The sequence below is a fragment of the Condylura cristata genome, unplaced genomic scaffold (assembly GCF_000260355.1).
Source record: "Condylura cristata isolate star-nosed mole 26May11 unplaced genomic scaffold, ConCri1.0 scaffold00032, whole genome shotgun sequence".
NCBI lineage: Eukaryota > Metazoa > Chordata > Mammalia > Eulipotyphla > Talpidae > Condylura > Condylura cristata.
This window is the reverse complement of record NW_004567133.1, coordinates 10707834-10734876: the sequence shown is the minus strand read 5'-3', so window position 1 is coordinate 10734876 and position 27043 is coordinate 10707834. Positions and strand designations below refer to the sequence as shown.

The window sequence follows — 27043 nt, the reverse complement described above, 5'->3', positions numbered from 1 at the left end:
GATACGGTGGTTTGGTATTGATTTTCCAGATTCTCTTTTCCTTGCATATCTGTGGACTAATTTTCTTAATGTTCTCCAAAGAAAGGATCAAGAGTGAATTTTGAGACATGTTACAGGGAGGTAGTTGAGAGATGGGTTTGCAGTTTTGGGCCAGCTGAATCGTCTCTGCCGTGCCAGTAAATGCAAGGCCTGGTGCCGTTTCCCCTCTTGATAAGTTTGCAATGTTGAAAATAAAAATCCAGCTTCTTGTATGCTGCTCAAACCTTTATCTTTTTAAAAAAGAAATCAGGCCAAAAACACACAGGGAAAAATAAGCACCCTCACCCTCTCCCGACCTCTTACCTCTCTCCTCAGAGTGAACCACCTCAGGCTCCCCTCCCCCCGTTTGAGTAACCACTCATATTTTGAAGTCTTGGGTGTGGGTGTCACCTCTGCGTCCTTCCATGATGGCTGAGGATTTTCTTTCCACATGCCACGCTCACCTCACTTCCCTCTCCTGCCCCTGTGACAGAGCAGGAGGGAAAGAGGGCTTAGCATGGGGAGATGGGTCATCTGAAGCATTTCCACATGGAAGCACATGGTGGGTGGACTGAACAGGATACCAGTCTGCCGCGTGCCATTGCCCGCGTCACCGCTGCGCTCCCCCTTTCTTCCAGGCCTGCGTCGCCTACTGCTTCATTACCATCCCCTCCCTAGTGGGGATCTTCACCCGCCTCAACCTTTACCTGCATTCCGGTCAGGTGGCCTTGGCTAACCAGTGCCTCTCCCAAGGTAAGCCCGTCTCCCTCCTGCCTGCTCAGGGAAGCTGACTCAGTGCTCCGTGTGTGTGTGTGCGTGTGTGTGTGTGTATGAGTGTGACTCTGTGACTGTGTGTGTGAGACTGTGTGAGTAACTGTGTGTGACTGGATGTGACTGCGGGTGTGATTGTGAGTGACTGTGTGTGTGTGTGTGTGTCTGTGACTGTGAGTGACTGTGTGAGTGTGGCTGTGTGGGTGTGATTGTGAGTGACTGTGAGTGACTGTGATTGTGACTGTGACTGAGTGACTGCATGAGTGTGATTGTATGTGTGAGTGTGTGTGAGTGTAACTGTAACTGAATGTACTATGTAGGGTGAAGAAAAAAGAAAGTGATTACTAAACGGTGAGTTTTAAATGTTTCTTTAGTAGAAGCACCTCAGACACACATGGATGACCTTCCTGCAAGGAAAGTCAAGTAGCTCAGATGTGTGGGGCCCAGCGCTCTGAGAGCTGTGGAAATCAGGACTGCACTCTCACTCTTGTGGTTTTGTGTTCACACCCCAGAGACGCACAAGTGGAGACTAGTCAGCAGAGTGAATCCCCTCCAGCTTGCTGTTCAGGGGGAAATTCTGCTTATTCTCATTCCTGTAGTCAGTACAGAAGCCATCAGGGAGAGGGGTGTGAGTGAGAGGGATTTGGGGGTGCACCCCACAAGTGCCATTCAGGTGATGGGGAGGTGAAATGGGGAAGGGAAGGAAGCCACAAAGAGAGCCCCAATGGGTTGGCTGCTGGGCAGCTGAGAAGCATTCCCGACTCTGGGGGGCCGCCAGCAGCCACGTGATACCCCGTCCATGGGGCAAGAAGAGGGCCCTTCTCTGACTCCCATCTGCCCTTGACTGAGGGCTGCTTCTGCGCCACCAACGCCCTGGCTCCCGGCCTGCCTGCTGTGCTTGGAATGAGAACCCTCCCTCAGAGGTCACGGTGCAGGATGCTGCCAGGGCGTGCAGGGTCCGGGGCCTCCGTGCTTCCAGGAGCACTTGTTATGCAGCGAGCCCTTTGCTAGTAAAGTCTCCATGCCATCCCAGCAGCCGGTGGGGCTGCTCCCGTAGTTGGTGCCTGGCTTCCCAGGTGAGGAAACAGAGACAGGAGTGGCTAACAAGTCTGCTAGCGTCACTGAGCCCTCACCTGTCTCACTCAAGACCGTGGCCTTTCTCCACTGAGAGCCAACAGGTCTTGAATGATGGTAAGTTCAACATTGTTTCGTTGTAATATTGATGATGGTGCTGTAGACGCAGCTGGGGTCCCTGTGGGGAGTGGCACCTCCTCTCCTGTCGCACCTCCCCCCGCATCCCAACACCAGGCACGTGAGTCTCACTGGTGTCTCAGTGCCACATTGGGTGGGAGCAGGTGTGGGTGGCGGCCCTGCTGTGGAAGCGAGTCCTGTCCAGGGTGGGCCCCTGAGCTGCAGGGAGACCCAAGCCCCCACCACCCCGAACTGGAATAAGCAGGCTGGAGTGGCTTCACATCAGCTGTGTTTTGGGTCTTTATTTGGAAGTGTGGAGGTGTTTCTGTAACCAGAAATCTGCTGTAGGAACTTACCTCTTGTTTCTGTCAGGCAGCCAAGGGTTCATTTGGTTTTGTTCTATGTTATTTTGCTAAAAGTCCCATTTTCCAAGGCCTTAGAAGCACGGGGCAAGGATGCCTACATGTGCAATGCAGCCAGGAAGGTCCGGTGAATAGTTTGGGGGTTTCTGTGGTGCAGTATGTGGTGGGGGGCCATTGTGTCCTCCCCGCCCATCTCTCCCCTGGCATCACAGCTGCGCCCGGACCGCAGCGCACCCCCGGCCCATTGGGTTGGGTGGGGCGGCCTCCCTGCGCCTTAGGACGGCTGCTCCTCATCTGACCTGCTGGCGCTGACGCCTTCCTTCCTGATCATTGTCCAGAAACCTTCTCAAAGTCCACCTGATTTGCGCTAGACTCCCGCACCTCCAGTAGCTTCTCGGGGCACTTGCAGTTAAACCGAGCACCTTGCCTGCGAGGCCACCCGCGACCCCCGCCGCGCGCCTCTGTCCCGGGCTGAGACCACGCAGCAGCCACGCCGGCCCTTTCTGCTGCGTGAAGATGCGCCGCGGTATCCAGTGTGCTCGCTGCTCCCCGCCCTGGAGCAGTCTTGCCCCCAGGAGCTTGCTGTTCTTAGCAGGCTAGGGATGGACCAGTGGCCTTGTTAGGGGCTTCCCTGCCCGCTGGCCTGGCGGCACCTCCCCTCCGCCCTGCTCCCCACCAGGCTCCTCACCCTCGCCTGCCCGCGGCACTCAGGTGCTCGCCCTGCACTTCTTGCTGTCCTGTTTCTTGTCTGGTGCCCCCTCTCCCCACAGACTGCAGGTCCCAGCAGAGCAGGCGCTTGCTCTCGTGTGTCAGTAAACAGGGAGCTTCTCCTAGTGCCTGCCGGCGAGGAGTGTGGGTTAGCGAGAGACACAGTCAAGCAAAATTGAACAGCTGTCGCCCGCAAGCCACCAGCGCCGCCTAGACCCGCGGGTGTGTGAAATGAAGTCAGGTGGCGCGTTAGATGCTTGAGTCTCCTGTGGGCTGGCTCTGGCCTGTGAGGGAGCAGTAGCCCCCACCTCGGGGACACTGAGTTTGGCTTTGCCGGCCGCAGGGGAGCAGCGGGTTGCTGCAGGTGCCAGAGCTCGGAACATTCCAGGGCCCTCGCACCTGCCATCGGCGCTCTCTACAGGGGAGCGGGGGGTCCTCACCTGCCTCGACCCTCACTTGAGGCACCTGCAGTGGAGCAGCGATGTGGCATCCACTTCTTGTTTAATAATTTATCTGGTGACTTTTACCCGGGTCTCTAAATGCTGTGGTGCTAAACCTTAAAAGCCTATTATTGTTGTGCTAAAAGCCACACGCGGCAATTTCTGGCCAAAATAAATAATACATTCAATTACTGAGAATGAGGAGGCTAAATATAAATTAAATGAGGCTCATGGAAATGAGTTTCTTTTGTTTGCCGCCCCAAACATCCTCTGTCAGCTGGTTATAAGCCCGCACCCCTCTCTTCTCCTGGGTGCCTCCACTCAGCTGTGGTGGTGTCTTGTCTTGTCCAGGGCTGGGTCTGGCCGATCCTGACCCCTCGGCCAGGTGGGTGCAGGCTGCTGCGGAGGCTTTTTGCAGGGAGGCTCAGCTTGGCCCTGGGCGCACATGGCCGGCCGGCCCGGCACAGACTGGCCACCCAGGGGTTTGGTCTCTTCCTCCCTGCCCGCCCCCCGACCCTGGTCTGGAGAAACAAAGGCCTTAAGCCTTGCCCCTGGAAGTGGTCAGGTGGTGTCTGTTTGTGCTTTCTTGCAGCCACTTCACCAGATCACTTCTTCGTGTCAGAGGTTCTTTCTAGAAGATTATTACCAGGCAGGCCTTGTTGTGAGCAGATTCTCTTTCCCCTTGTTCTGGCTTTACAGTTTCTAATCTCAGAAAGGAAGGTGTTTATGATGGAGGTAATGTTTAGGGTGGGCTTTAAATAACATCATAAGTTTACCAGAAGGATGTGGGAAGGAATGGCACAATGGGCCTTGCAGCTAAAGACACGGGGTGGCAGTGACAGGGTCTGTTTGGCCAACAGCTGGCTTCAGGCTGAGGCCCTCAGTAGTGGTGACTCATGTTTCCTGAGTGCCGTGCCCCAGTCCCGAGGCTGAGTCCAGCGATGCCCTGGAAAAGTGAGCCCTTTGTGGCCACGGTTTGCCCACCTGTGGAGTGGACAGGCAGTGGTCTCTTTGTCCATTGTGGATTTTGGAAAAGATTTATTATTTATGCATACAAAAACTGGTGCAGGCCAGAGGTGCAGGGGGCAAGAGGATTCACCAGAGACAGAGTGAGGAGCAGAACAGGTGGCTGGACTGAAATCCACTGCTGAGGGGAGCAGCAGGGAGACAGGAGAGGTCTGCTGCGCCATGTGGGTCAGCTCCCTGGCGGGGGACGGAACTCGTGGCACAGTGGCTGATGGCAGCTCACTAGCGCTGTCTTTAACCCCTGTGCCACCAGGGGGCCCCGTTGCGGATTAACTGCAGTAAGGTACAGCACTGACTTTGTCCGCTGGCGTCCAGTACACCGTGGCCACTCAGGAAGTCGTCACTCAGTTAAACCATCTCTGAAAAGACAGAACGTGTAGTTTCGGGAGCTGTGTGTAGGCGGGTTCTCTGGTTTCAGGGTTCTGGAAGCCAGCTCGCTACTGTAGGCAGACGTTTGAGCAACATTCAGGAAGCTGGTCTTGGTTGAATCGCCCTCGTCATAAATCTGCAGTCTCTCCAAAGTGACTAGAAATAATGAAAGACTAGAATAATGAAGGAAAACAGTGATAAAAGGAGTGTTTTTTTTTCTCTTTGACACAATGTTTATTGAAAAACTTTGCATCGCAGTGGGGGCCTCTTGTCATATCTTAAGACCCAGGATTCAGGGAAGAGGTGAACTGGCAGTTTCCCAATCTGGGGAAGGACCTTCTGCTCTCCCCCATTCTGAGTGGCTGCCAGGTGGGTCGGCCTCTGCTGGAGCCATCCCGCTTCCCAGCTGGAGCCGTCCCGCTTCCCAGCCGGAGCGAGCATCCGCAGTGACTTACAGGGGTCTTCCTTGGGCTGCTCTTCCGGTAGGCAGCACCGACGCAGCATGGGTAGAGGAGCCCCCGAGCCCCCTACTAAAGGACTGTCACCCATCATGTCCCCCACAGGCACCAAGTAGACCTGCCCCCTCCTTTTGTTGGAAACGGCTTGCTTGTCCAAGGGCTCCATTTTGTGGGCATTCCCTGGCCCCCTCCCCACCCTCCCCCAGATTCCTACCAGGGGTGCGTACAGGTACATTCTGTAAGCCGCTCCTTCCTGCTTTTGACCGTTGGCCTTTGGCCTTTGATGGATATCAACAGTTACCTGGAACCGAGGCCCCAAAGCACATCTTGTGTGCACTATAGAAACCCTTGTGTTTTTGCCCTGTAAAAGTTTGTCGCCTAGATCGCTCGGGGTCTCTCTTGCCACCTGGCTTGGGGTTGCTGGTGCACCAGTACTTGGCTACTAAACCCTGCTGTTTTAAATCTTTCAGCCGGAGTCCGTGTGTCTCGTTGGGCAGCTTGCGAGTTACAACACTTTTGGGGGTCGCAGCTCTCAGCGATAACTCCTGCTGTCAGGTCTCCCCACATCAGTAACCTGTCTCCTGAAAGAGGCTGGCCTCCGTGTGCCGCTCCCGCCTGCGCGACAGGGGTCTGTTTGCCAGCCCCTCGTTGGTGATGCGGGTGTCCGTGGTGCTCCCGGGCTGGCCCCCAGAACCACGCCCCCATCCAGCCACCCGGCTAGATAGTGGTCCCTGTGGAGACTCCCTGTTTTCCCCAGTCAGGGGTGAACACCTGCTGGCCTCACTCTTCAGTAGCTACTAAGGTGGCCACCATTTTCCTCCACTTTGTAAAGAATGTTTTTTTTGTTGTTGTTCTTAATGATGGTGCTTTTTCCTCCTACAGAATTCTCTCCCCCTCTTTGTAAGCTTTGCTTTGCTCTATGTTTTGCACCTTCATTTTTCAAAGCTTGGCTCACAAGTCCTATCAAGGAAAACCAGAATTGGCAATCTCCCCACTCCAGCAAACCAAAAGCTAGAACGGTTATCCTGTCAGGCAGCTTATCCTCAACTCCTGCATTTTTCCTCATTGTACTTATCATTGTGGTGATGAAGAATTGTCTGCTTTTATCCTCAACAGGAGGTTATCTCCAGGAGGTTTTACCAGTCTAGTTGGCTGTCACATCCGGGCCCCGGGCTACCATGTGGCTGCTCAGTGAATGATGACTGAAGGAGGGTGACATAAAACAGGCAACAATGTCTAGTAATGCTGATAAATGTAAGATGGTGCCAAGTGAGTGGACGTAGCTACTAAGCAGCCTGTTGACTGGGAGCACTGAGTAGGTCCATCAGCCCGCTTAGTAGGTTGTGAATAGTTTCTTTTCCTATTTAAGATTCAAGAACACAAGTTAGGGTTGGGCAGGCACGGAGACAGTGAATGAGGCCAGGGTGCTGGCTTGGTCTGTGAGGAGCTTGGAGCACAGAGGGAAGCCCTGACATGTGGCGCCCACTGGCCGCTGGGGTGGCGGTGACTGGTGGAGGCCCTGGGTTGTGTGGACAGAAGTTCCTGTTTCCTCTGGTAGAGTAAGGAGTGGCTGGCGAAGGGCAAAATGGTTTCGGTTGACTTGCCTGGTCTTGTGGGTTTGTGCTTTAGGTCCTATTTACTGGTTCTGTTGAAAGACTGAAGAATATGTTGAATGTTTGTTTACTCAAACCTGGAGTGACCACAGAGCAGATCACTGTGGCTGGAAAATTTCCTAGGGGCCTGGGGCATGAAGCTCGTCACCGCACTCCCCTGCGACCTTAAGGAGTGTCAGGACCCAGGGCGGATGGCAGCCCAGCCAGGCCCACAGAAAAAGAGCAGGGATGAGCCTGCCTTGCATCCACACAGCCCTCTAGTGAGCGTCTGTGGTTTGCTTCCTCCTGCCAGCATTTCTTGACCATTGTTTTTACATGCAAGTCACTGTGACCAGCACAGAACGCACTCAGCACGGCCACTTGCCAGCAGGGAAGGCGAGTCTGTGCAGCTTCACCAGGCAGCGTGTGATCAGTGATGTGCAATGTTCATAATTTCTGAAGAGAAAGACATGACCCTTGGCTGGGAAGAGCAGAAGGGAAAAAAATGCATAATGAAAGCAGCGGCTTTGAAGAGCCAGGAAGGTGGGGGTGGGGGGTTGTGTGCTGCAGAGGGCATCAGTGGCCGAGGCAGCCGCCGGGGCACAGGCCCAGAGGCTGGAAGCGTGTGTATGTGGGAGGCACGTGTAGGTGACCAAGTCAGGAAGACACGCTGACGATGACAGAACTGAATGTTCCCGGCAGAGCAGTTTGGCCGAATGCAGAACCTGGTATTTCACAGGTGGCTTATGTTCGCTTTCCAGAGCGGGACGCTGAGACCCAGAAGTGTGCCCTGCCTTGCCCAGGAGCCTCCAACTCCTACATGGCCTGGCCTGACCACTGGGTGCTGGGTAGTTAGGTTGGTTACACCACAATGAGGAGCTTTATTTCCCGTCCCGGGGGGTGGGGTGTGGTGGTTGCTAATTATTAGAGATTGAACAGTCGATAAACTTATTTAGGAAATGGGGAACGAGAACTAAGATAAGGGATACCTAATCCTCTCTGCTCAGGGGAATTCGAGCCTAATAGCCACAGAGAGACCATGACAACCTCAGTGAGCCCCGCAGAAAGGGGTCATGGCTCCGCCACAGTCCCAAGATAGGTGCCGCTCGGGCTGAAGTGCTGGGCGCAGAGAGAGCCCTGGGTGATGCCGAGATAAGAGGGAGGGCGTCGTGGCGCCTCTTGATGGCACTGCTGGACCAAGAAGTAATTTATATGCCCCGAGTGGACGCCCGCCTTGTGTGGCTGGGCCAAGTGAACTGAGGGGCAGCCTGCATGTAACAACCGGATGGACAAAATCGAGGATACGAGTTGAGCGTCAGTGCTTAATTTCAGCAATTCAGTAATTGTCCCGAGACATGCGTATTTCTTTAAATCTTGCTCTTGTCCACAAAATAGTGGTCCTTAAATCCTCACCTTGAACTATTACACTAAATTATATTACAAAGTACACATTAGTAACTGTATTGAGTCTCTATAGATAACGTGTCTGTGGATAATAACGTGGCCATTTGGACTTGAGGTTCTTCCCAAAGGCAGCCCTCACTCTAGTCATAGACAATTCTTTTCTGCTCAGGCTGCTCCGACCGGTGGCTTAACAGCACTGTGGCCCCGGCTCGGGGCTGCTCCTTCCAGGCTAAGCCTCCAGCAGATCTGGTGTCTGGTGTCAGCTTCCCGGTACACACATGACTGGCTTCCGTCCACATCCTCACAGGGTGGAGGGGGTGAGGGAGCCCTCGGGGGTCGCTTCTGTCAGGGTGCTAAGCCCATTCAGGAAGGAGGTTTCACCCTCATTATCATCCCCCAAAGGCCCCAACCTCTTCACAGCATCACACCCAGGACTAGGATTTCCATATAGGAGTGTGTGTGTTTGGGGGGACGGGGGAAGGGGCTCGGGGGGGAACTATTGGAGGGAGGCACAGCATTTAGTCCATAACCCAGACTGTGAGCAGTAGCGTTTGTCCTGAAACTGCATTTTACACAGCGGCTTCCATCACATTCACATATCTGCCCAGACCTAAACGTGCGCAGAGGTGGGGCGTGTCAAAGCCGGTGAAGGCGCTTGGCAGCACTGGAGGCCTGAGTGGTCCTGGCAGCTGCCCTGCACGTCCTGTTCAGGGGGAGGAGGTCCTCGAGCCGGGGTGACATTCTGTCTCGAGACTGGTGCTTTTCTTGAGTTCCCTGGGCTCAGACAGCTGTCCCTCTGAGTTGTCTGGGAGGGCACAGGACGGCGGAAGGTCTGCCTGGGAGGGGAGTGAGTTACCTTTGAGTCTCGTTGAGCCCGGGAGTTTATGATCACGACGGTAAAGATTTCCATTAGCACTGACCTAATGCATTATTTAAAAATCCAGACGTCATCTCTGAAGGTGGTCTGGGTTATCACTTCTGGACTGTCTCTTTGGATTCATGTGCTGAATCATATCCCTCATGGACAGTGCCAAGGACACAAAAGGATACAGTTACTTGCAGAGGCCGGAGCTGAATCTGGCTTTATTTTATCATGCCTGGAGGGGTTTGGGGAGACTGTCCAGTATCCTGGGGAGTCTGTCCAGTATCCTGTACTCTATTTTAAATCGTAATGATTTTTCTTATAAAAAGATGGCATGCTCATTGGAAAAAATCCCAACAGTATAGAACCATAGAACTTAAAAAAGGCTAAGATGCCTCAAAATACAAGTCACAGCCATCTGCTCTGTTGCCTCTCCTCTGAAAAATACCACTGCTCACAATTGAGATGCTTTTCTTATTTTCTTCCTTCTATATGTCCATTAAAATGTCCCCCTGTGCCCTCTCGCTCTCAGTGGCCTCCTCCCCGCCCCACCTGTCTAAGAGATCTCCCTGCGTGGCTTTAGAAATGAGATTGTGCCTTCCACAGTGTGTGCTACTTTCCATTATCAGTAAATCTTGGCCTTTCTTTCCCCCGCCCTCCCATGTCAATCCACGAAATCTGCACTTTTTACAGTGGCTGTTCGGGGTTCTACTTTTTTTTTTTGAAAATTGCTATCAATTATTTCCTCAGCCTCCGCCCTTCGTTTTCCCTTCTCAACCCCACTGAAGAATATTTGGACACTTTCCAGTTTTTTTTGCTCTTGCAGACAGTGAGCAACCTGCATCTTAACTCTGAGCTTTTGAAACTTCCCCACCACTGTCTGAGTCACTGACTCTTGGTCTCAGAGAGCCTGGAGCTCTGTGGCTCAGAGCAGAGCCTGGAGCATAAAACAGGCTGTGTGGCCTCCCCAGATGGCCATGCCTGGAGGAGGCCACCGGCCTTGAGTATCTGCAGACCTGGGAGGCCTGGGCAGTAGGGCGAAACCTCCCGGGCCTTGAGAAGAATCCCTGAAGCAGAGCTGTTAGAGAGCTTGCCCCCTGCAGCGAGATCCGCTTGGCAGGGTGACTAATCAGAGCAGAACAGTCTCGGCCATGGGGTATGAGGCAGCCTCCCCAGGCCCCAGAGGTGATCCCCACCCTCTGCTCAGACCTTGCTCTAGGTCTGCAGAGTAGCAGGAGGGCAGAGACCACCCCTCCCCTCCCGCCCCCCACAGTGTCTGCCCTTCCCTGTCCCTGACTCTGGCTAGAAGAGGAGGGCACTCCTCAAATTCCTGACACTGGCTGCCTGCTTACGCCTCACTCCATTTTGGGCATTTCTCTGAACATTTTACAGCAAGCTTGTGTTGCCTTTGAATGCAAAAGAAGAATTATTTTTAGAAATTTCAATTCAAATTCCAAGCAGTAACCCTGCTGTAAGTGAAAGAAAGATCTGGCTTCCTTCCCTTCTGTGTGGTTGTTTGCATTCTCTTGCGGCCCCTTTTAAATGCTTTTACACACTGTTTTGGTGGGGACAGGACCAGCCGGGGAACATCTTGTACTTAGTATGCCAGGGACATCTTCCTCCACCAGAACTTCTCCTTGGGTTTTCTTTGTTAGCTACACCACGTCCCACGCGGCAGCGTGGTGATTTCCTTTGAGTTGGGTTGTCTTCGCCTTTTCTGCAGTTGAGCTGAGCTGATGGAGAGACTCCTTCATGCAGTGACACCGATGGCCTGATTACGCACACACGCCCTGCACAGAGAATCCAGGCTGCTCTCCCGTCTTCAGTCTTCAGCTGAGCCCTCGTTTTCGGTTTCTGTTCCCGTTTCAGCCCCTCCCAGAGCCCACTAGTGATGTCTGTCTGGGGGCTTTGTGTTTTTTTGTGCTTGATGTGTGTGTGTCCTCGCAGGGGTCTCTGGACATCACGCTTCCTGGGTGTTCTTCTGCCAACCCTTTCGAAATTGCTCAGCCTAGGAAACAGGAGAGGCTGGACTGTCAGATGGAAGATTATTGAAAGTTCTGTGATAATTGTCAAACAAACATCTCTGGCCTCATATCTGTGAAATGATAAGGCTGCCTCCTTGGCAGAGTTTCATGGTTACTGGCGACTTGTTTGCCTCTGACTGACCCTCTCCAGAGTAAACCTTCAGAGCATCCCAGTCACGGGGGATCTGCAGCTAGCTGAGAGATCTAGAACACTGTTTTTTTCCAAGTAGTTTCATTATAAATTTCACTAGCAAAAGTCATTTAAAGAATGAATGAACCAAATGGTTGTGATGGGAAATTTCATGTGTACTTTAGCACCCCAAATTTTTTTTCTTGTAAGAAACAAGCAAGTAGATCAGATTCCACTTTGCTTCTATAGGCAGTGAAGACACACTTCACATGGAGTGATGGGCCAGTATCTGAGACACAGCGTTCAGGAGCTGTGGAATAGCTTCTAGTATGTGAACTCACTGTAAACAGAGAGAAAGAAGTAAAGGGAAAGTCAGCTTCTCCTGGGGGGTGGGGGGAGAAGCTCCCTCAAGTGTCAGGTGATGCGCTTCCCCCCCACCCCAGGCCTGGGAGAGGAGGGACAGGGGTTCACTGAAGTGAGGTTTACCTTTGGAGTTTTGAATCAGGCATCTGTTTTTCTTTCTTCCTACCACCATCCTTTATAACCCTCTCCCTCCCTGCTAATCTCAGAACCTCACTTCCTTTATCAGTGGCCTCCGCTTCCGTGTGTTGCTTTTATTAAATGGTCTGTTATGTCAACGTTTCTGACTTACTTTACTGCACATCATTCCCTCACACGCCCTCCATTTCGCTGTGAATGGCAGCATTTCATCGCATTGAATCATGTGACTCTTACCTATTTTGAGATAATGTTTTTAAGTGAGAAATCCCAGTCTCTGGGCTGTCATACTTTTCTTAAAACCTGGGACTCCGTGTGTAGTCTGCAGTGCTTTGTGGAGCTGTGATTCATGTAGCATAAGGCCTGTCCTTTTCAAGTTTGCAGTGCGTTGCAAGGCAATGGTTTTGAGTGTTTCCAGAGTCGAGCAGTTACCGCGACCTACGCCATTCCTAGCACCCCAGAAGAAAAGCCCGTTCCCAGTAACCTGTCCCTCCCCCGCCCCTTCCCCCAGGTCCCTGGCTGTTTCTTGTTAAATGGAACCTGACAAAATAAAGAATTGTCCGACTGCTGTGCAGAGCATCTATGCCTTCAGCAATGTTTTGGGGTCCGCGAATCTGCTTCCCCAGGGGTCCTGATGATGCCTGTGATTGTGTGTGTTTGGAAACTACCAGCAAGACAGTGCCATCCATGCCGCTCACTGCGTGCAGGGCTGGTGGCGTGACCCCCGGTGTCTGGCAGTCAACAACCTGTGGTTACTATAGGGGAGGGGCCGCAGAGCGCCCTTTGGCAGGGCAGGCACCCCAAGAAGAAGGATCTCAAGCAGAAGGAAGTGGGATTGGCTGGGCCTGAGCATACTTGTGTTTTTGCTTTTAAGAGTTTAGATGCGCTATGGAAATTGGTTGTCCCGTGTGACCTCGGTGACTCAGATGCAGGGAGGCATAGCATAGAGAAGCCAGGGAGGATGCACTTGACTCGAACTGCGTGGGTTTGCACTTACAGCGTCTTCTGTCTGGATTTCACGGCCACCGATCCAACGACCTCAGATGTAGACGCTTCCCATATGGAGCGCCAACGAGCAGGGACTCATCTGAGGATGTGGGTGTCCTGGAACTAACCCCCGTGGATGCCAAGGGAGGACTGTAGTTAAATTTGGGGGAGAGTCAGAATTTATGAATGGATTTTCAACCCCCATCTTCCCCCCCCAAACCCCACATTGTTCAAGAGTCAGTTTGTAAATTTTCTTTCCTCCGGGGGGCAAAACAAAGATAATAATCTTATGAATTGGGATCATGTCTCTCTTTTTCTCTATGTTCTTAAAAAAATAAAACTAAAACTAATCCCTTTTATTTTGGCTTTTAATAGCCACAAAATAAAGTGTTATATGAGGTTGACAAAGCATCCTGAAGAATGATATGGTTCTCTATACAGTAGGCTTTGAGTTCGAATCACTAAGACAAAACTGAGATTCTCCTAGATTATATGCGTATGTATGTGTTTGTGCGTGTGTGTATGTGTGTGTGTACATGGGGACAGGTCTTCTGAGGGTACACACAGAATTCTGCTCTGCAGCACCCCTGCCGGCCCCACCCCTGCCATCACTTTCCTTTAGCTCCCCCTGAAGAAGGGGAGCTGAGTGCCCAGTGCGAAGCTGCTCTTCAAGGAGGCGTAATAATAGGCTCTTTCTCTGCTCACCACTTGGTAACAGACACTTAAATAGAAGAAATAAATGGTCTTCCAAGTTGTTGCAAGCAGGCTTTTCATTTCCGGGGAGAGATGCTCTCCGCCTTGTTGTCTTTACCAGAAAGTGATGTCTGCAGAGCCATGGACAGAGCAGGCTGTTCCCACCCAAAGGAGATGGCCAGACCTGGGGAGCCAGGCGCCTGTGCTTAGGGGTGACGGCTGGAGAGCTCAGCTCTGCTCCTTCTGTGGGGGTGGGAGCGGGAGAGCTGCATACACGTGACCTGACTCTACCATTTCACTGCTTTTAAATGTACAGGTCAGGGCCTCCAGTGCATTCAGCGCCCTGCAACCATCACCATTCCTTCCAGAACTTTCTTTCCATGGTCCCAAACACTGCCTCCCCTCCTCCAGTTTCCATCTCTGTGGCCGTGATTGTTCTGAGGGCCTCCTGTACAAGAATCACGTGGCCTGTGTCCTTTTCTCTGACAGGGTACGCGGATTTCTGTGTTTCCAAGGTTCATCCATGTTGTAACATCAGAATCTCATTCCTTTTTTAAGTAAGACCCCACTCTCAAATCTCGTGGATGTATACTTCCAAATCGGATTGTTGGATCAGATGGAAATTCTCCTTTTTATTTTTAAGGGACTTCCATACGGTTTCCATAGCGGCTGCACCGTCTGCATTCCTCCCGCAGTGCACGTGGTTCCTCTATCTTCCCCATCTTTGTAGCCTGTTCTTTTGTGGGTTCCCCCCCCCCACTTGTGACCCTCGTAATGAGTTTGAGATGATAATCTCACTGTGGCTCTGAACCGCGTTTCTCTGATGGTCAGTGATGTCGAGCCTCTTTTATGTACTTGTTGACCAGTTTGTGTATTTTTTTTGGCGACATGTCTGTTCAGATCCTTTGCCCATTTTTAAAATTGGGTTATTTGGTTTTATTGATGTGATGCTGTAAAAGTTCTTTAAACCCCCTTAGTAGATAGAGGGGTGCAGGCTTGTGTGTCTGTTTTGTCGTTCGATGAGAGTTGGTGGCCTTGAAATTCTACCCAGTCTTTTGCCAGCCCTGGACCACGTGACCCTGGCCCACGTGACCCTGGCCGCTCCCTGGAAGTAGTTGCACCTCCCTCGTAGGCCTGCTTGACAGAGTGCAGACTCCTCCAAGCCTGGCCTGTGAGCTCCTGTGGGCTCCGCAGACAGGGTTGTTACCAGGGTGGCGGGCGCTGCGCTGGGAAGTTGCTGTCTTGGAGTCTGGGCCTATGCTACAGCCCCTGTAACTTTGTGCCGAGGGTGAGAGCTGCAACTCCACAGACCCCCAGAGCAGGGCACGGCACAGCCTGCTAGCCGGTGGACGGAGCGTAGGTGGCGTCATCATCACACTGGGCTGCCCACTCCTCCCACAGTGCCCAGCAGACACCCTGTTCACTGTTGGTGCCTAATAACCTTACACAGGAGAATGTGGCGAGGTGTGTGTGCAGGCTGAGAGACAGCCTGGGAAGGAAGCTTCCAGAACAGAAGTGACTTCATGCAGAGTCCTGAGAGGAGGGCCTTTCACTTAGTGGGTTTCTTCCTTTCAAGAAGGAAGAGAAGGGGAAAAAAAACAAAGCCAAAGACCCCCTCTGCAGCTTCCCACACCTTCTTCTCATTAGCGCAGGCCTTTGCCCCCCCGAGGGTGGAGGGTGGGCTTCGCCCCTGCTCTGGGTGGGGTTCCGGTGTTAGCCAGGGGCTGTCCCGCAGCGCAGCCCTCTCCCTGCCTCACTGGCAGGCGTTTCGGAGTGGAAGTGTCCTTGGACCATGCAAGCGTTTGATCTTGAGGAGTTTAAAATTTCATTGGAGGGGTCAGTGTTTGTCTGTTTGTCCTTGAGGCTTTTTCTCATGGTTAATACTTTGGCAGTTCTAGAAAGAACTCACCCTCTCCTCGCGATCCTGCCTTCTCCCTCCCCTGCCCTTTCTCCCTGGCTCTGTCCCCCTGCCGCCACCTCCTCTTTCCACCCTTCATTCTCTCCCCACCTCTTCCCCTCTTTTCTCTCACCCTTTGAAGTCTTCTTGTTTTACAGAAAACCATATTTGCAAAAATAACTCCATTTCCCAAGTGGTTCTTTGGAACTTTTACACAGTCAGAAGTCTGCGAGGTGTGTGTGTGAGAGATCACATGTGCATGCACACGTGATCACACATGTTCTCACACGTGCATGCGTGTGCCATTGGCCCTCACACAGGTGAGCGGTTATCTCGTTATCCAACACAGTGAGCTGGGGGAGCCTGAGCAGGCCAGGTGCGAGCGTGGCACACACGTGCAGTCGGGGGGCGCTTCCTTCTCCCTGTGCCCCTTGTCTTGCGCCTGTCAGCGGCCCTGGCGGCCCCTCCTCCTCCGGAGGACCCCACAAGCCCCGCCAAGCACAGCCCTCTGTGGTTTCGAGGCTTCCTGTAGAAATTCACCACCTGTTTTTTTTCACTCATCTAAAGTCAGTTTGACCTAAGGCCTTTCAACTGACTTACCAAAGGAGGGAGTGAGGGAGGGTCGGGAGGCCACAGCAGCACCTCTCCACCGAGTGTTCCACCGAGTCCCTTGTAGTTTTCAGAAACTGTGTCGGGGCTGGACTTCCTGTGGCTCTGAGGACCGGCCTCCACGCGGTGTGAAGCAGACCCTGGATTTTCCAGAGTCCTCATCGCTGGACTTCTTTTCTGTCTTTCAGCTGATGCTTTTTTCAAAGCCGCTATCAGCCTTGTTCCGGAAGTGCCGAAGACCATTAACATCGATGGAAAGATGCGGCCGTCGGAATCCTTCCTTCTGGAATTCCTCTGCAATTTCTTTTCTACTTTGTTGATTGTTCCGGTACGTTTCCCAGATCGGCCGTCGGTGATGTCTTCCATGAGCGGCGTCATGTTTGGTCTTAGCCCTCCAGCTGCAGGCCCTATCTGGCGGTATGTGCGTGCCGGTCAGATGCTGGAATTGCTCAGTGTAGTTTCCATTCAGCATTCTCCCCACATGGCCAGGGAGTGGCCAGTGGCACAGACCTGAGGACTACGAAGTCTAGAGGAACGCCAGCTCCCCTCCTTCAGCTCTGCAGTCTTGGCACTTAGGAGACATTACTAGCTGCGGTCTCATCTCTAAAATGGGCTAACAGCGGTATCTCCATCTGTGGTTGTTATGAAGGTTGAAAGAATGTGCATTTGTGTTTGGGATAGTGCCTTCTTCATCCTAAGCACTGAAAAGGTGGTGGTGATACTGTTGATGGCGTGTACTAGAAACTGCACTGCAGTCGAGCTGGAGAGGGACGTAGGAGAGGGGCTTTCAGATTTTGTAGGGGAGACTCCAGGCCGGCCCCAGGATCCAGCACGAGGACCCTCACCTTGCAGGGGTCCTTCAGCAGGGATCCCCCTGCTCGCTGGGGGTCTGGCAAGGCGACCTTGAGTTGTGACGGGAAAATACTTAGCATCTGTTATTTTCACAAATACCAGTGAAAGTTGGCCTTTCACTCCTACAGGCAGTGAGCCCCAGCTGCAGCAGCAGTAGCTGGGACTGTCCCCGAATGAAGTCTCCAGTATGTTCACGTCGCATTTCAGGTGTGAAGATTGGCTTGTGCTTTTTTCCTCATAAAAGCACACGAGTTACTCATGCATCAAATGTCCACCAAGAGTAATAGATTCCAGCAGAACTGATGTATCGAGAGACTAATGGCTCTATTTTCGTATAGCTGGTTCCCTTTGTAGTCTTCTATATTTAATATTTTCATTACAAACAGTATTCTGAGGTGCCCATAGGCCTCACCAGGCTGTGACAGGGTCCAGGCCCAACATGGGTGGGTGACTGGTGAAGCTTAGGAGTCGGGTATTTCCTAAAATGCAGTTTTGGGGGCATCTTCTCCCAAGGAACCTCTCTCCGGAGATTGGGACTGGCCCCGAATCTGCATCTGTGAAAGTCCTGTCAGTGACTCAGGAGGGGGTGTTCTAGGAGCACACTTTGAGAAGGACCTCTGACCTTCGTCCATGAGCGTGACTCAGCTCCAGAGGGTGCCGGGTTCCTTTCTGGGAGATGAACAGTCCTGGAAGGGATGACGGTGGTGGTCACTCGGCTCTGGGTATGGGAACAAGCAGTGAATTGTGCCTTTTAAATGGTGCTTTGTTGGTGAATTTTGTCTCAACAAAGCTGAAAAAACAAAAAGTGAGTCAGTGCCCACTCCCCGGGGCGGATTCCAAATCCTCTGAGAAGGAGCAAGAGCCGGGGCCGCGCCTGACTCCAGGCCTCCCGCCTCCCCGTCAGCACATCACACTCGGTTTCGCTTTTCCAGTCAGTCTGGCTACTGGTCACGTGAAGGAACAATGGGAGGAAAGCGGGGTTTCTGGTGAGACAGTTGTTGAATGGTTATGGCAGCGTTTTCCTTCTACGGTTGGGCTTGTCTTCATGTGAGAAGTCCCTGGATGCCCATGAAAATCTGCCTCCGGTGCGTTCAGTCCTGACAGGTGGCGCCGCACCTGGGCAGTTTGTCACTCACTCCTCAGCCTCAGCAGTCGCCTCTCTGGAAGGTCCCCAACCTGCCCCCTCTCTGGGCGCTGTGAGGTTAGACGGAGTGTACCTAAGTGAGGGCTCCGTGACCTCACTGGGGTTACAAACTGGCACCCTGGGGCAGGCTGGCTCCAACCCCATGGACCTGCTTAGTGGCCACATAATAGTTAGGTGCGGAATTAGTAGCTAAATGCCCAAATTTTTCGTTCCTCTTGAAAAGTCAGGTTCCCCCATGTGGGGCCACATTATTTTAATTATTGTTTGTATTGAGGTAGCAGTGGTTTGCAATACTGTATATATTTGGGGGTGCACATTCACACCTTTTTGATGCGTGTTGCAACACCATGTCCACCACGGAAGTGCCCATAACCCCGTTAGTCCACAGGTCCCCTGGCTTCCCTCCCCCACCCACCCTCTCTGGCAGCCTCCATTCTACAGTCAGATTTCTCGGGTTTGTCCTGGTGTCATTACCCGTTTCCCAGTTTTGAGCCTCTGTACCCTACATTAGAGTGAACTCATTTGGCATTTCTCGCTTCAACTGCGCTCAGCACAGTGTCTTCATCCACTCGCTTGTCAGTGGGCATTTGGGTTGTCTGCACACCTTGGTTCCTGTGAATAGCACTGTAGGGAAGGTGGTGTGCCTATTTCTTTGAGGTCCTTGCTTTCAGTCATTTTGAATAAGCTCCCAGAAGTAGGGGTGCCAGGCCACAGAACAGTTCGAAGTTCAGTTTCTTTAGGAATCTCCATGCTGTTTCTCTAGCAGTGGTGCCATTTTGCTCTGTCAACACGGAGGGAGGCTTCGGCTTTCCAAAGCTCTGATAGGTTTTATTCCTTTAGGAAAAACTTCGAGCCACTTTAGACCCAGTAAGTACCCGGCCCCTTTACCCTTCCTGAGGAGCGCATGAGTGAGCACAGGCTGGACAGCCCTCTCCCGTGGGCACTGCCGGCGGGTTCGCACTGCTGGTAGGGTCCGTCTCTTGGTGGCGGCACGGGTCAGCAAGCCACAGGGTCAGTGAATGTTTCCTTTAATGACATTCGATGGGACAAGTAGAAGTTCAGTGTCGCAGTCTCAGAGACCTGATGTTGCCGCAGCTGGACTGCGTCGGAAATGGAGCCGCAGCGCCAGTGTCCTGGCACTAGTCCCCAGGGGCACGGCGGGGGCGTCTGCCCTGCGTGGAAAGATCCTGCCACAGGCATCATGTCCAGCATCACGTGACGTCCAGCTGCTGGGTTTCGTCCGCGCCTCCTAGGCCGCTGGTATCTGTTGACCTGGGACTTGAGTGAAAAGAGAAGCGGCCCCCACTGAGGAAGACAGGACGTTAAGCAAATAAAAGCACTCAACCGCTGCTGTGCAGAGGTCACGCGGGGCGACAGCGGGGAGCTCCTCAGGGCCGAGATTGAGGGGAGAGGAGTGGGCTGAGTGCACGGGGGAAGGGGCGGCCTCCTGGCTGGAGGGAGAGCACGGCATAGCTGGGGGGCAGAAGGACTGTGCATTGAGGGGCTGGAAGACACCCCAAGATGGCAGGTGCGTGGGGGAGCTGGAGGGGCTCTCGGGGCTGGAGACACAGATGGGGGCTCCTCCTGCAGGGCCTGGGAAGGCTCAGTGAGAGGCCAAGTCTCCTCCGTGGTGCTCTGTCTCCTGCCCCCCCCCATGTTCTCTAGTGTTCCGTTTTCCTGCTCTTCCCTCCAGCGCCCCTTACCCTTTTTCTAAAGGACGTTCTTGATTTAACCAACACTTACACAGCTCTTGCCATGAACCAGCTGGTAGTTCAAAAGTGTTCAGTCCCAACAAGCCTGTTGATGTCCTCATTGCACAGCAGCAGACACTGGCACAGAGAGGAGAAATGACCGACCCAGGGTCCTCCGCCCGTGAGCGGTCAAGACAGAATCCAAGCCGGGCTGTCTGTGTCAGCTACCATCTTTGCTGCTCAGGAAGCAGGCCCTTCCTAGGGTGTCCGGTGACATGTACTAGGGTTCTCACACACCAGGGACCTGAAGGGGTAGCGCAGAGGTAGAAGCCAGGTGGACAGAGGTTTGAACCCCTTCCAGGTGCCCCATGAACACAGCCTTTCTGGGGACACCTAGGTTGAAGGTAGGGAGCCTTTCCACGATGGGAGTTCGGCTTCCCATCGTGAACTGCCTCTGAGGCCTTTTTTACCTTGAAAAGAAATGTGTGCCTTCAGTTTCTGGGCCCGAGGCATCATAGGATGATTTTTACAAAACTGCCACAGCCACTGAAGCATGGATATCACGTGGAAAATACTTTCCTCGTTCAGAAGGTTGGAAATAACCCCTCGCCTCTTTGGTTCTGAGCAAAAGCGCTTGGAAATGGTGTCCAGCAAAGCCTGACCTCACCACTACGCCTCTCTCCATCTCTTTGAAGGTGCGTGAAGTGGGTCTCCACAATAATGCTGGCTTTCGTGTTGAAATTAAAGTTACTGGAACATTCAGATTATTGTTTGTTTCCAAGGCTGGCCCTGAAATAAAAAAAAAAAATTTTTTCGAACATCCACATAGCAGAACAAAATAGCCTAGTTGGAGACCGCTGTTCGCCAAGAAGGGTCAGCGTGAGCTGCCAATGGAGGCAGCCTGGAACTGGGAGGCAGATCGCAGCGTGGGCAGTTTCGATGCTTCAGATGTGAGCGTCACGTCTCCGCTCCGTTGCCTCTGTCCTAACAGCCATCCCCCCAGAAGTCAGCGGGACACGGCCTCTCACCACCAGGCCCTGCTCGTGAGGCGCTCACGTGGGGTTCGGGGGCTGTTCCCTCTGCGGTGGTTGCGCTTCCCCACCCGCTGCCTGCGGCGCCCTCCCCAGCTAGCCAGCTCCTGAGGTCAGAGGCTCCTCCTTCAGCGGGGTTCATGGGGAGGGAGCCCACCTGTGAGCGCTCCAATCCTGGCGCCCCAGGTACCTGCAGTGTCACTGTGGGATTCATTTCCCACAGTGAAACTGAGGGGCCGGGGCCATAGTAGTATCCTTCTGGAACACAGAGAAGCCATGGTAACGCCGCTCCTTGGTAGCTCTTGTTATTTGGTGAATACAGAAGGTACCAGCTGTCATCAAGTGGCCAGCATATGCCCAGCACTGCCCAGAGCAAGGGACAGTGTGCATTATTGGCAAACACAGCAAAGTCCCCTTCCTCCTGCAGGTTATGGCCTCATGTGCAAGTGAGAGAAACCGATAAATCAAGGGATAATACGGGTAGTTCACTGAGGTAGTAGTAACTTCACTTCAGATGCTGGAAGCTGCTCTGAAGAAAATCAGCAGGACGACTTGTGAGTGAGGGGAGGCGGGGGTCTGGATGAGGAAGGCCTGGTGAGGAGCTGACATGTCTGGTGAAGGCTGGAGACTGTCAGGGGCCTGTGTGGCCAAGTGCTGGAGATAAAGATTCCTGTCAGAGGGAACCACGGGCTGGGGGGGGCCACAACCGCCTCCCGCCACCAAGCGTCTTCTGCCCTTCATCCCATCTGCGTGGGAGCTTGGCCTCTGGGGATTGGGTCGCCTGGCTGCCTGCCTTCCTCACTTGCAGCTGGTTCAGATTGGAGGAGAGGGGCGGGGCGCGAAGCTGTAGTGCATCCAGCCTGGGGCCTGCCTTTCCCCCCACTTCCCTTCCCTTGCCGTGTCTCTGTAACCGCCCTTCATTTACCCCTGAGGTGAGGGTCCTCGGTGTCCTGCGGGACACTGGGCCTTCCCACTGGTCCTGGCGCCCTGAGGTGTGACAGGGCAGCCTGGATGAGGGGCCAGGGGCTTGGAGCAGCTGGGGCGGAGCCCGCCCCTCCTCAGCGGAGGAGGAGTCTGGTCACTTGTGCTCTCCGAGAACTGAAGCACTGCTGCTGACGTGTTTTGCATCCCAGCACATTTTTGACTCAGTTTAGCATCTGAGCAGCTCTCTTCTAAACTCTGACTGTCTTTGGGGGGTTTCGTCTCTTGAGAGCCTGCTCAGTTTAGCTGTTAATGTTGAACGCCCTAAAGAGCGAGGCTATATTTACCTCAGTGACTTTGGCAGTGACAGTGATCCCTGGGGACCTACCCCAAGTAGGTGGCCTCTGCTGTCCGTCTGTTCCCAGACCTGCAATCTAGCTTTTGTAGCTGGAGGAACAGGGATCGTTACCATGACCCACATAAGAACAAGATTGTTACTTTCAGAAACAGGCCATTAAGCTGACAGGTAACTGCTTTCTCAACCCGCCTACCCAGAAAAGGAGGCTCTGAGTGCTTGTCTGCCCTCGTGGGAGCTGCAGGCTGAGTGGGCTGAGCACCATTTGCCTGATTCCCTTTGTATTGTTTAACGGGGCTGGTGAGTGGGCTTTGCTTTGTAAAGTAGCTGGCACTTGACTGCCCTGCAGCTGCTAACGGGAGGAATCTGGCTTCTAGCTTGATGTCCCCCCTCCTTTTTTCTTTCTTCATACCTACCATCACTTGTCTCTTCTATTTTTTATTTGTTGGCTTTCCAATAGGATCATCCTGAACATGGGGTCCTATTCCTTGTTCGAGAGCTTCTCAATGTGATACAGGACTACACCTGGGAGGACAACAGTGATGATAGAATCCGCATCTACACCTGCGTCCTGCACCTGCTGTCCGCCATGAGCCAGGAGACCTATCTCTACCACATCGACAAAGGTAGTGCAGTGCCGCCCTCCTGCCCTGCTCTGCGCCTCTGAGAGCGAGTGAGGATTCATGGGGGGGTCGGGGGGGGGGCTGGTGAGCTTGGTTGTCTCCCAGCTGGGGGTGCCCCCCTTTGCCTGCTTGTCACAATCCCAGGAAGAGACTGAGAATGTGTCTCATTTATAAGCATCTGTGGTCATTTTGACACAAGGAGCTCTCCTGGATCGCTATCTCTGAAGCGCAACTCAGGAAATAACTTCCAGCATTACAAATTCCTTTGCTAGTTTTTGACTTGATGTAAATGGAATCTTTTAGCAAACATTCTGGCTTCTCTCCCTCATTGTATTGTTGAGATTCACCTATGTTGTTTGTAGTCATAGTTCATCCTTTTACACTGTTGTATAGTATTCCACTGTGTGAAGGAGTTGTGTACCACATACAACAATTTCAGCTGGTCATAGACACGTATGACAGTAGTTTTGTACATGGTTCTTGGTGTACATTTCTGTTGCATATATGCCTGGGTGAAATTGTTGACTCACGGGATTTGCTTGTGATCTCCTTTGGTCAATTCTGCCTTCACACTTTTTCAAGATGCTTCTCTCAATTGGCACTCCCTCTGTCTAGAATGAGGATTCCATTTTTTCCCTTGGTGTGGTCACTCTTTTTCCTTTCGGCTACTGCAATGAGTCTAATATGCATTCCTCTGGTGACCACTTTTCCTTTGTTGAGATGTTGAGACGTGCCCTTTGATGACTCTGAACAGTAGAGAAAATTAGGACATGGAAATGGGTCTCTACACCATCAGCCCTGTGTATCCGCAGGCACTCCCTTCTCTCCTGCCCTCTTCTCTCCTCTTCTCAGGCCGGGGCAGTGAACCTTGCAGCCGGGGCAGGCGTAGGAGCCAAGGAACTGCAGAGAGAGCATGGCGGCATTTGCTAGGCGGGGTCTAGTTTTCCAACTTGGAGAGATGAAAACAGGATGGGTTTTCGTTTCCTTCTTCTTGGCCCAGCTGTGTTTACTTTGGAGGCACAGTTGTGACCTGACAGTTGTCTTGGTAGGAGAGAGACCCAGGAGGCCTCGCAGGCCTTCAGGCAATGGGGCTCCATTTTCCTCATCCCTTTGTAATTCTAAGCTGCCTCTTAAACCATGTTGACACAAGTTAAGACTTCTGAAAAAAAACAAGATTTAAGGAATTTTTTGCATTTGGGAAGGATGACTTGACTGCTTGATGTCCAGATTAATAAGAAGAGAATGTTCTCAAATCACCTGGAGCACTCGAGTGCTTCCATGCGAGCAACGGGTAAGCGTGTCTGAGCTGGAAGGGAAGGCCGTTCCTGTACACTGGCCGTGTCTGTGCTTAATATGCAGATAAAGCATATCTGCTTGGCAAAGCACAGCCCAGGAGGCTGCTGTGAAGCCAGCCTAGCCCCCTGTGGCGTGTCACCTGCCAGGCCGTTGACGCTCTTGGGGTAGTGACCCCAGGGCCAGGCAGATGCAGAAATGGCGGGCTATTTTTAGTGGCCATTTGCCAGGCATATCATCTTCCCCCTGAGAACCATGTCTGGACTCTCCAGCGCACTCTGCGCTGCAGCCTGACTGACTTCCTCATTCCCACATTCACGCTTTCCCGCTCACCACCAACTGCTAGCCAGGAAGCTCATCTCCCCGCTCCTGGTCCCCGTTTCCAATCTCTCTAGTAAATTCAACTGTTAAGAGTTGGCCAACATCTCACCATCCCGCGTTGGTGCTCAGGCCCCAGGCTCCTGTGCCGCCCCTCCTGACCGTCAGCATACAAGCCTGTGCCTCAGTTTATCAGTTCACCCATGACTGTAGACTTACACTGGTCTCCTGCTGCCAAACAATGCAAGACCCCTTACAGGAAATATATAAAATAATTAAGTCTAGATTTTTGGGTGAAAAAAAAAAAAAGGGTGCTTAGGGAATTTTAAATTGGGAAATAACAGGGCGCTGCATCTCTAGGACTCCAGGAACAACAGATATCTCGCCCGTGACTTGGCCTGTCACGCTCCTTGAGGCCAGGGTCCCTTGGCTTTGTCGCTGGGCGCCAGCAGCCGCGCGGCCCTGATGGATGGCTCAGGGTCACCGAGGTGTCACTGCCGGCCGTGGCTCTCACCCTGGGCCTCAGCCATCCGCGAGCCACATGCCCTCTGTCCTTCCCTTGTCGTGTTGCCACTTGCTTGTGACGCAGTCTCACACGCCTGACTGCGTTCTCTTCACCCAGCCTCTGTGGAACGCCGCGCCAGAGGCGAGGCAGTTTCCGCCTCACTCATTCCTGAGATGGGGACAGTGATGAATGCTCTTCGGTTGGGCCAAGAAAAGCAGAACAAATTACATTCCAGCAGATAAGCCAGAGTGAACCTGGTTTATTAAAAAGTCCCTAAGGCACGGACCGGATTAGCGCCCTGTAGACAACCTCGCGCGCTCAGCTGCACCTCACGGCGTGGCCCTGCTGTATCAGACGCCGCCGTGGGGGCCCGCGGCAAGGCCTCCCCCAGAGCAGATGCAGCTGGGGGCTGCCGCTGCACACCCTCGGCCTGGGCCTGCGGGTGCTCGGGGCTTGCTGCGCAGTGGCGAGGGCTCCTGGGAGGAGGGAGCAGACGTGCTCACCCCAGGAGAAGGGACCGCTGTGCCGCGGCGAGTTGGCTTGGGGCTGGGGGGAGCAGTAACAAAGAAGCCTGCAGGCAGAGGTGGTAGTTTCACTACGACTTTGCAGCAGGCTCCCCCTGTATCCCCCCAAAGAGAGCAGCTGGAGCGTCCACAGGAGGGCCCATCATACAGTGGGATTCTGGTCCCCCGTTGCAGCCGACAGGCACATCTGTAGTGCTGATGTGGAAATAGCTACGGGCGCGTCACCATGTGAAGACAGCTAAATGCCGCGCACGGCAGCCGCTCTCCTTCCTCCCCAGTAGGTGTGCATTGTGCCAGGCCTCCTCGGGGAGGAGGGACGGAGGGCCTTGGTCAGACCCAGCTGTCCTTGTCGGCTGGCCTTACTTGGCCTGGTGGTCATGGGGGTGCCCCAGCCTAGAGCAGGGGACTTTCCTGCTTGGGGTCCCTCTGCAGGTGCTTTAGGTGGGTGACAGGACAGGCAGCTGGTGCAGTTCTTAACATTCAGGCTTTGCAGCGCAACTTCCCAGTCAGGGAGTCTGGCTATCGCTACCTCTGAGCTTTTTTCGCTCTTCACCTCACCTCCTGCCCCCACCTAAGGCCAGTCATTATTGTCTTTTTTCACACCATCTGAGTGCTTGCAAGCCCAGGGTCTTGCTGGGGGACGGTCACTGTTGGCAGCTGGCCTAATGGCTGCCAGGGTCCCCGCTGTCCCCTCCACGTATGGGCTGGAGGGGACACAGCTCCACACCCCTGGTCCCTGGCCCAGACCATCTGGAAGGCCAGGTGTTTCTCTGTGAGTCCCAGGGCCCCAAGCCCTGCGGGAAATCTGGGCCCTTTCCATTTGCCGGTGTCACTTCCTGGAAAGCCTGGGAAGGTCTCACTGCTGTGTTCTGGTTTGTTCCATCAGTCGACTCCAACGACAGCCTCTACGGGGGAGACTCCAAGTTCCTGACGGAAAACAACAAGCTGTGCGAGACGGTGGTGGCGCAGATCCTGGGGCACCTGAAAACCCTGGCCAGGGGCGAGGTGGGTCCCTCTGCCCGCTCGCACTCCTGCGAGCTCGAGTCTCGGTGGATGGACCCTAGTTTCTGGTTCATTCTGGAAACGGCCGTGAGCTCCTCCGTCGGTGCCAACAGTTCACTGAGCACCCCGGCCTCTCCCAGTTCCTCAGTCGGGTCACATTCCTCCTCAGCTGTCTCTGTCTCCAGTAGCTGGTGTCCGTCTGCACCCACCCCTGGTTGTCCCTGCACCCCTGGATTACATTCTGAGGTGTCCAGTGTCAAGCTCCTGGGACCCCGTGCTCTTAGCTAAAAAATACTTTCCTCAGATGTTGCCTCTTTTGCCTTTTCAGGGTGTTTCCGTATTCTCCATATCGCTAGATACCAATTCTGACCTGATTTCCGTTTAGTGCCTTCTCAGTAGCTCCCTGGGCCCCTTCCTGGTCACGTGGACCGCGGTCTCCATTTTGCAGCTTCAGCCCTGACCTGTGGTGGCAGGTGGACCCCCCTTAGGGACCTGAGGCCTGTCAGAGGGCCTGCTCAGGTTGGCAGAGATTGGGTCTGGATTCTTCTCTGTGCTGTGTTAAGGCTGCTTCCTGTGGGGGCTGCTCCTCTGCCCTCTGCCCTCTGCCCTCTGCCCTCCTGCCCTCTGCCCTCTGCCCTCCTGCCCTCTGCCCTCCTGCCCTCTGCCCTCCTGCCCTCTGCCCTCTGCCCTCCTGCCCTCTGCCCTCCTGCCGTCCTGCCCTCTGCCCTCTGCCCTCTGCCCTCCT

The 27043-nt window shown here is 53.5% G+C and overlaps 1 protein-coding gene across 2 annotated transcripts in view; it reads left to right on the top strand.

The window, feature by feature from the left end:
* Positions 1 to 27043, top strand: part of LOC101621046 (chromosome unknown open reading frame, human C16orf62) — an 81742-nt gene that overhangs the window by 50153 nt on the left and 4546 nt on the right. For both annotated transcript variants that reach the window (XM_012731900.1, XM_004691737.2), the window contains 4 exons: positions 657 to 771; positions 16228 to 16367; positions 22494 to 22659; positions 26183 to 26301. In XM_012731900.1, the coding sequence (XP_012587354.1) occupies positions 657 to 771; positions 16228 to 16367; positions 22494 to 22659; positions 26183 to 26301 (540 nt within the window). The remainder of the gene's footprint in view (positions 1 to 656; positions 772 to 16227; positions 16368 to 22493; positions 22660 to 26182; positions 26302 to 27043) is intronic.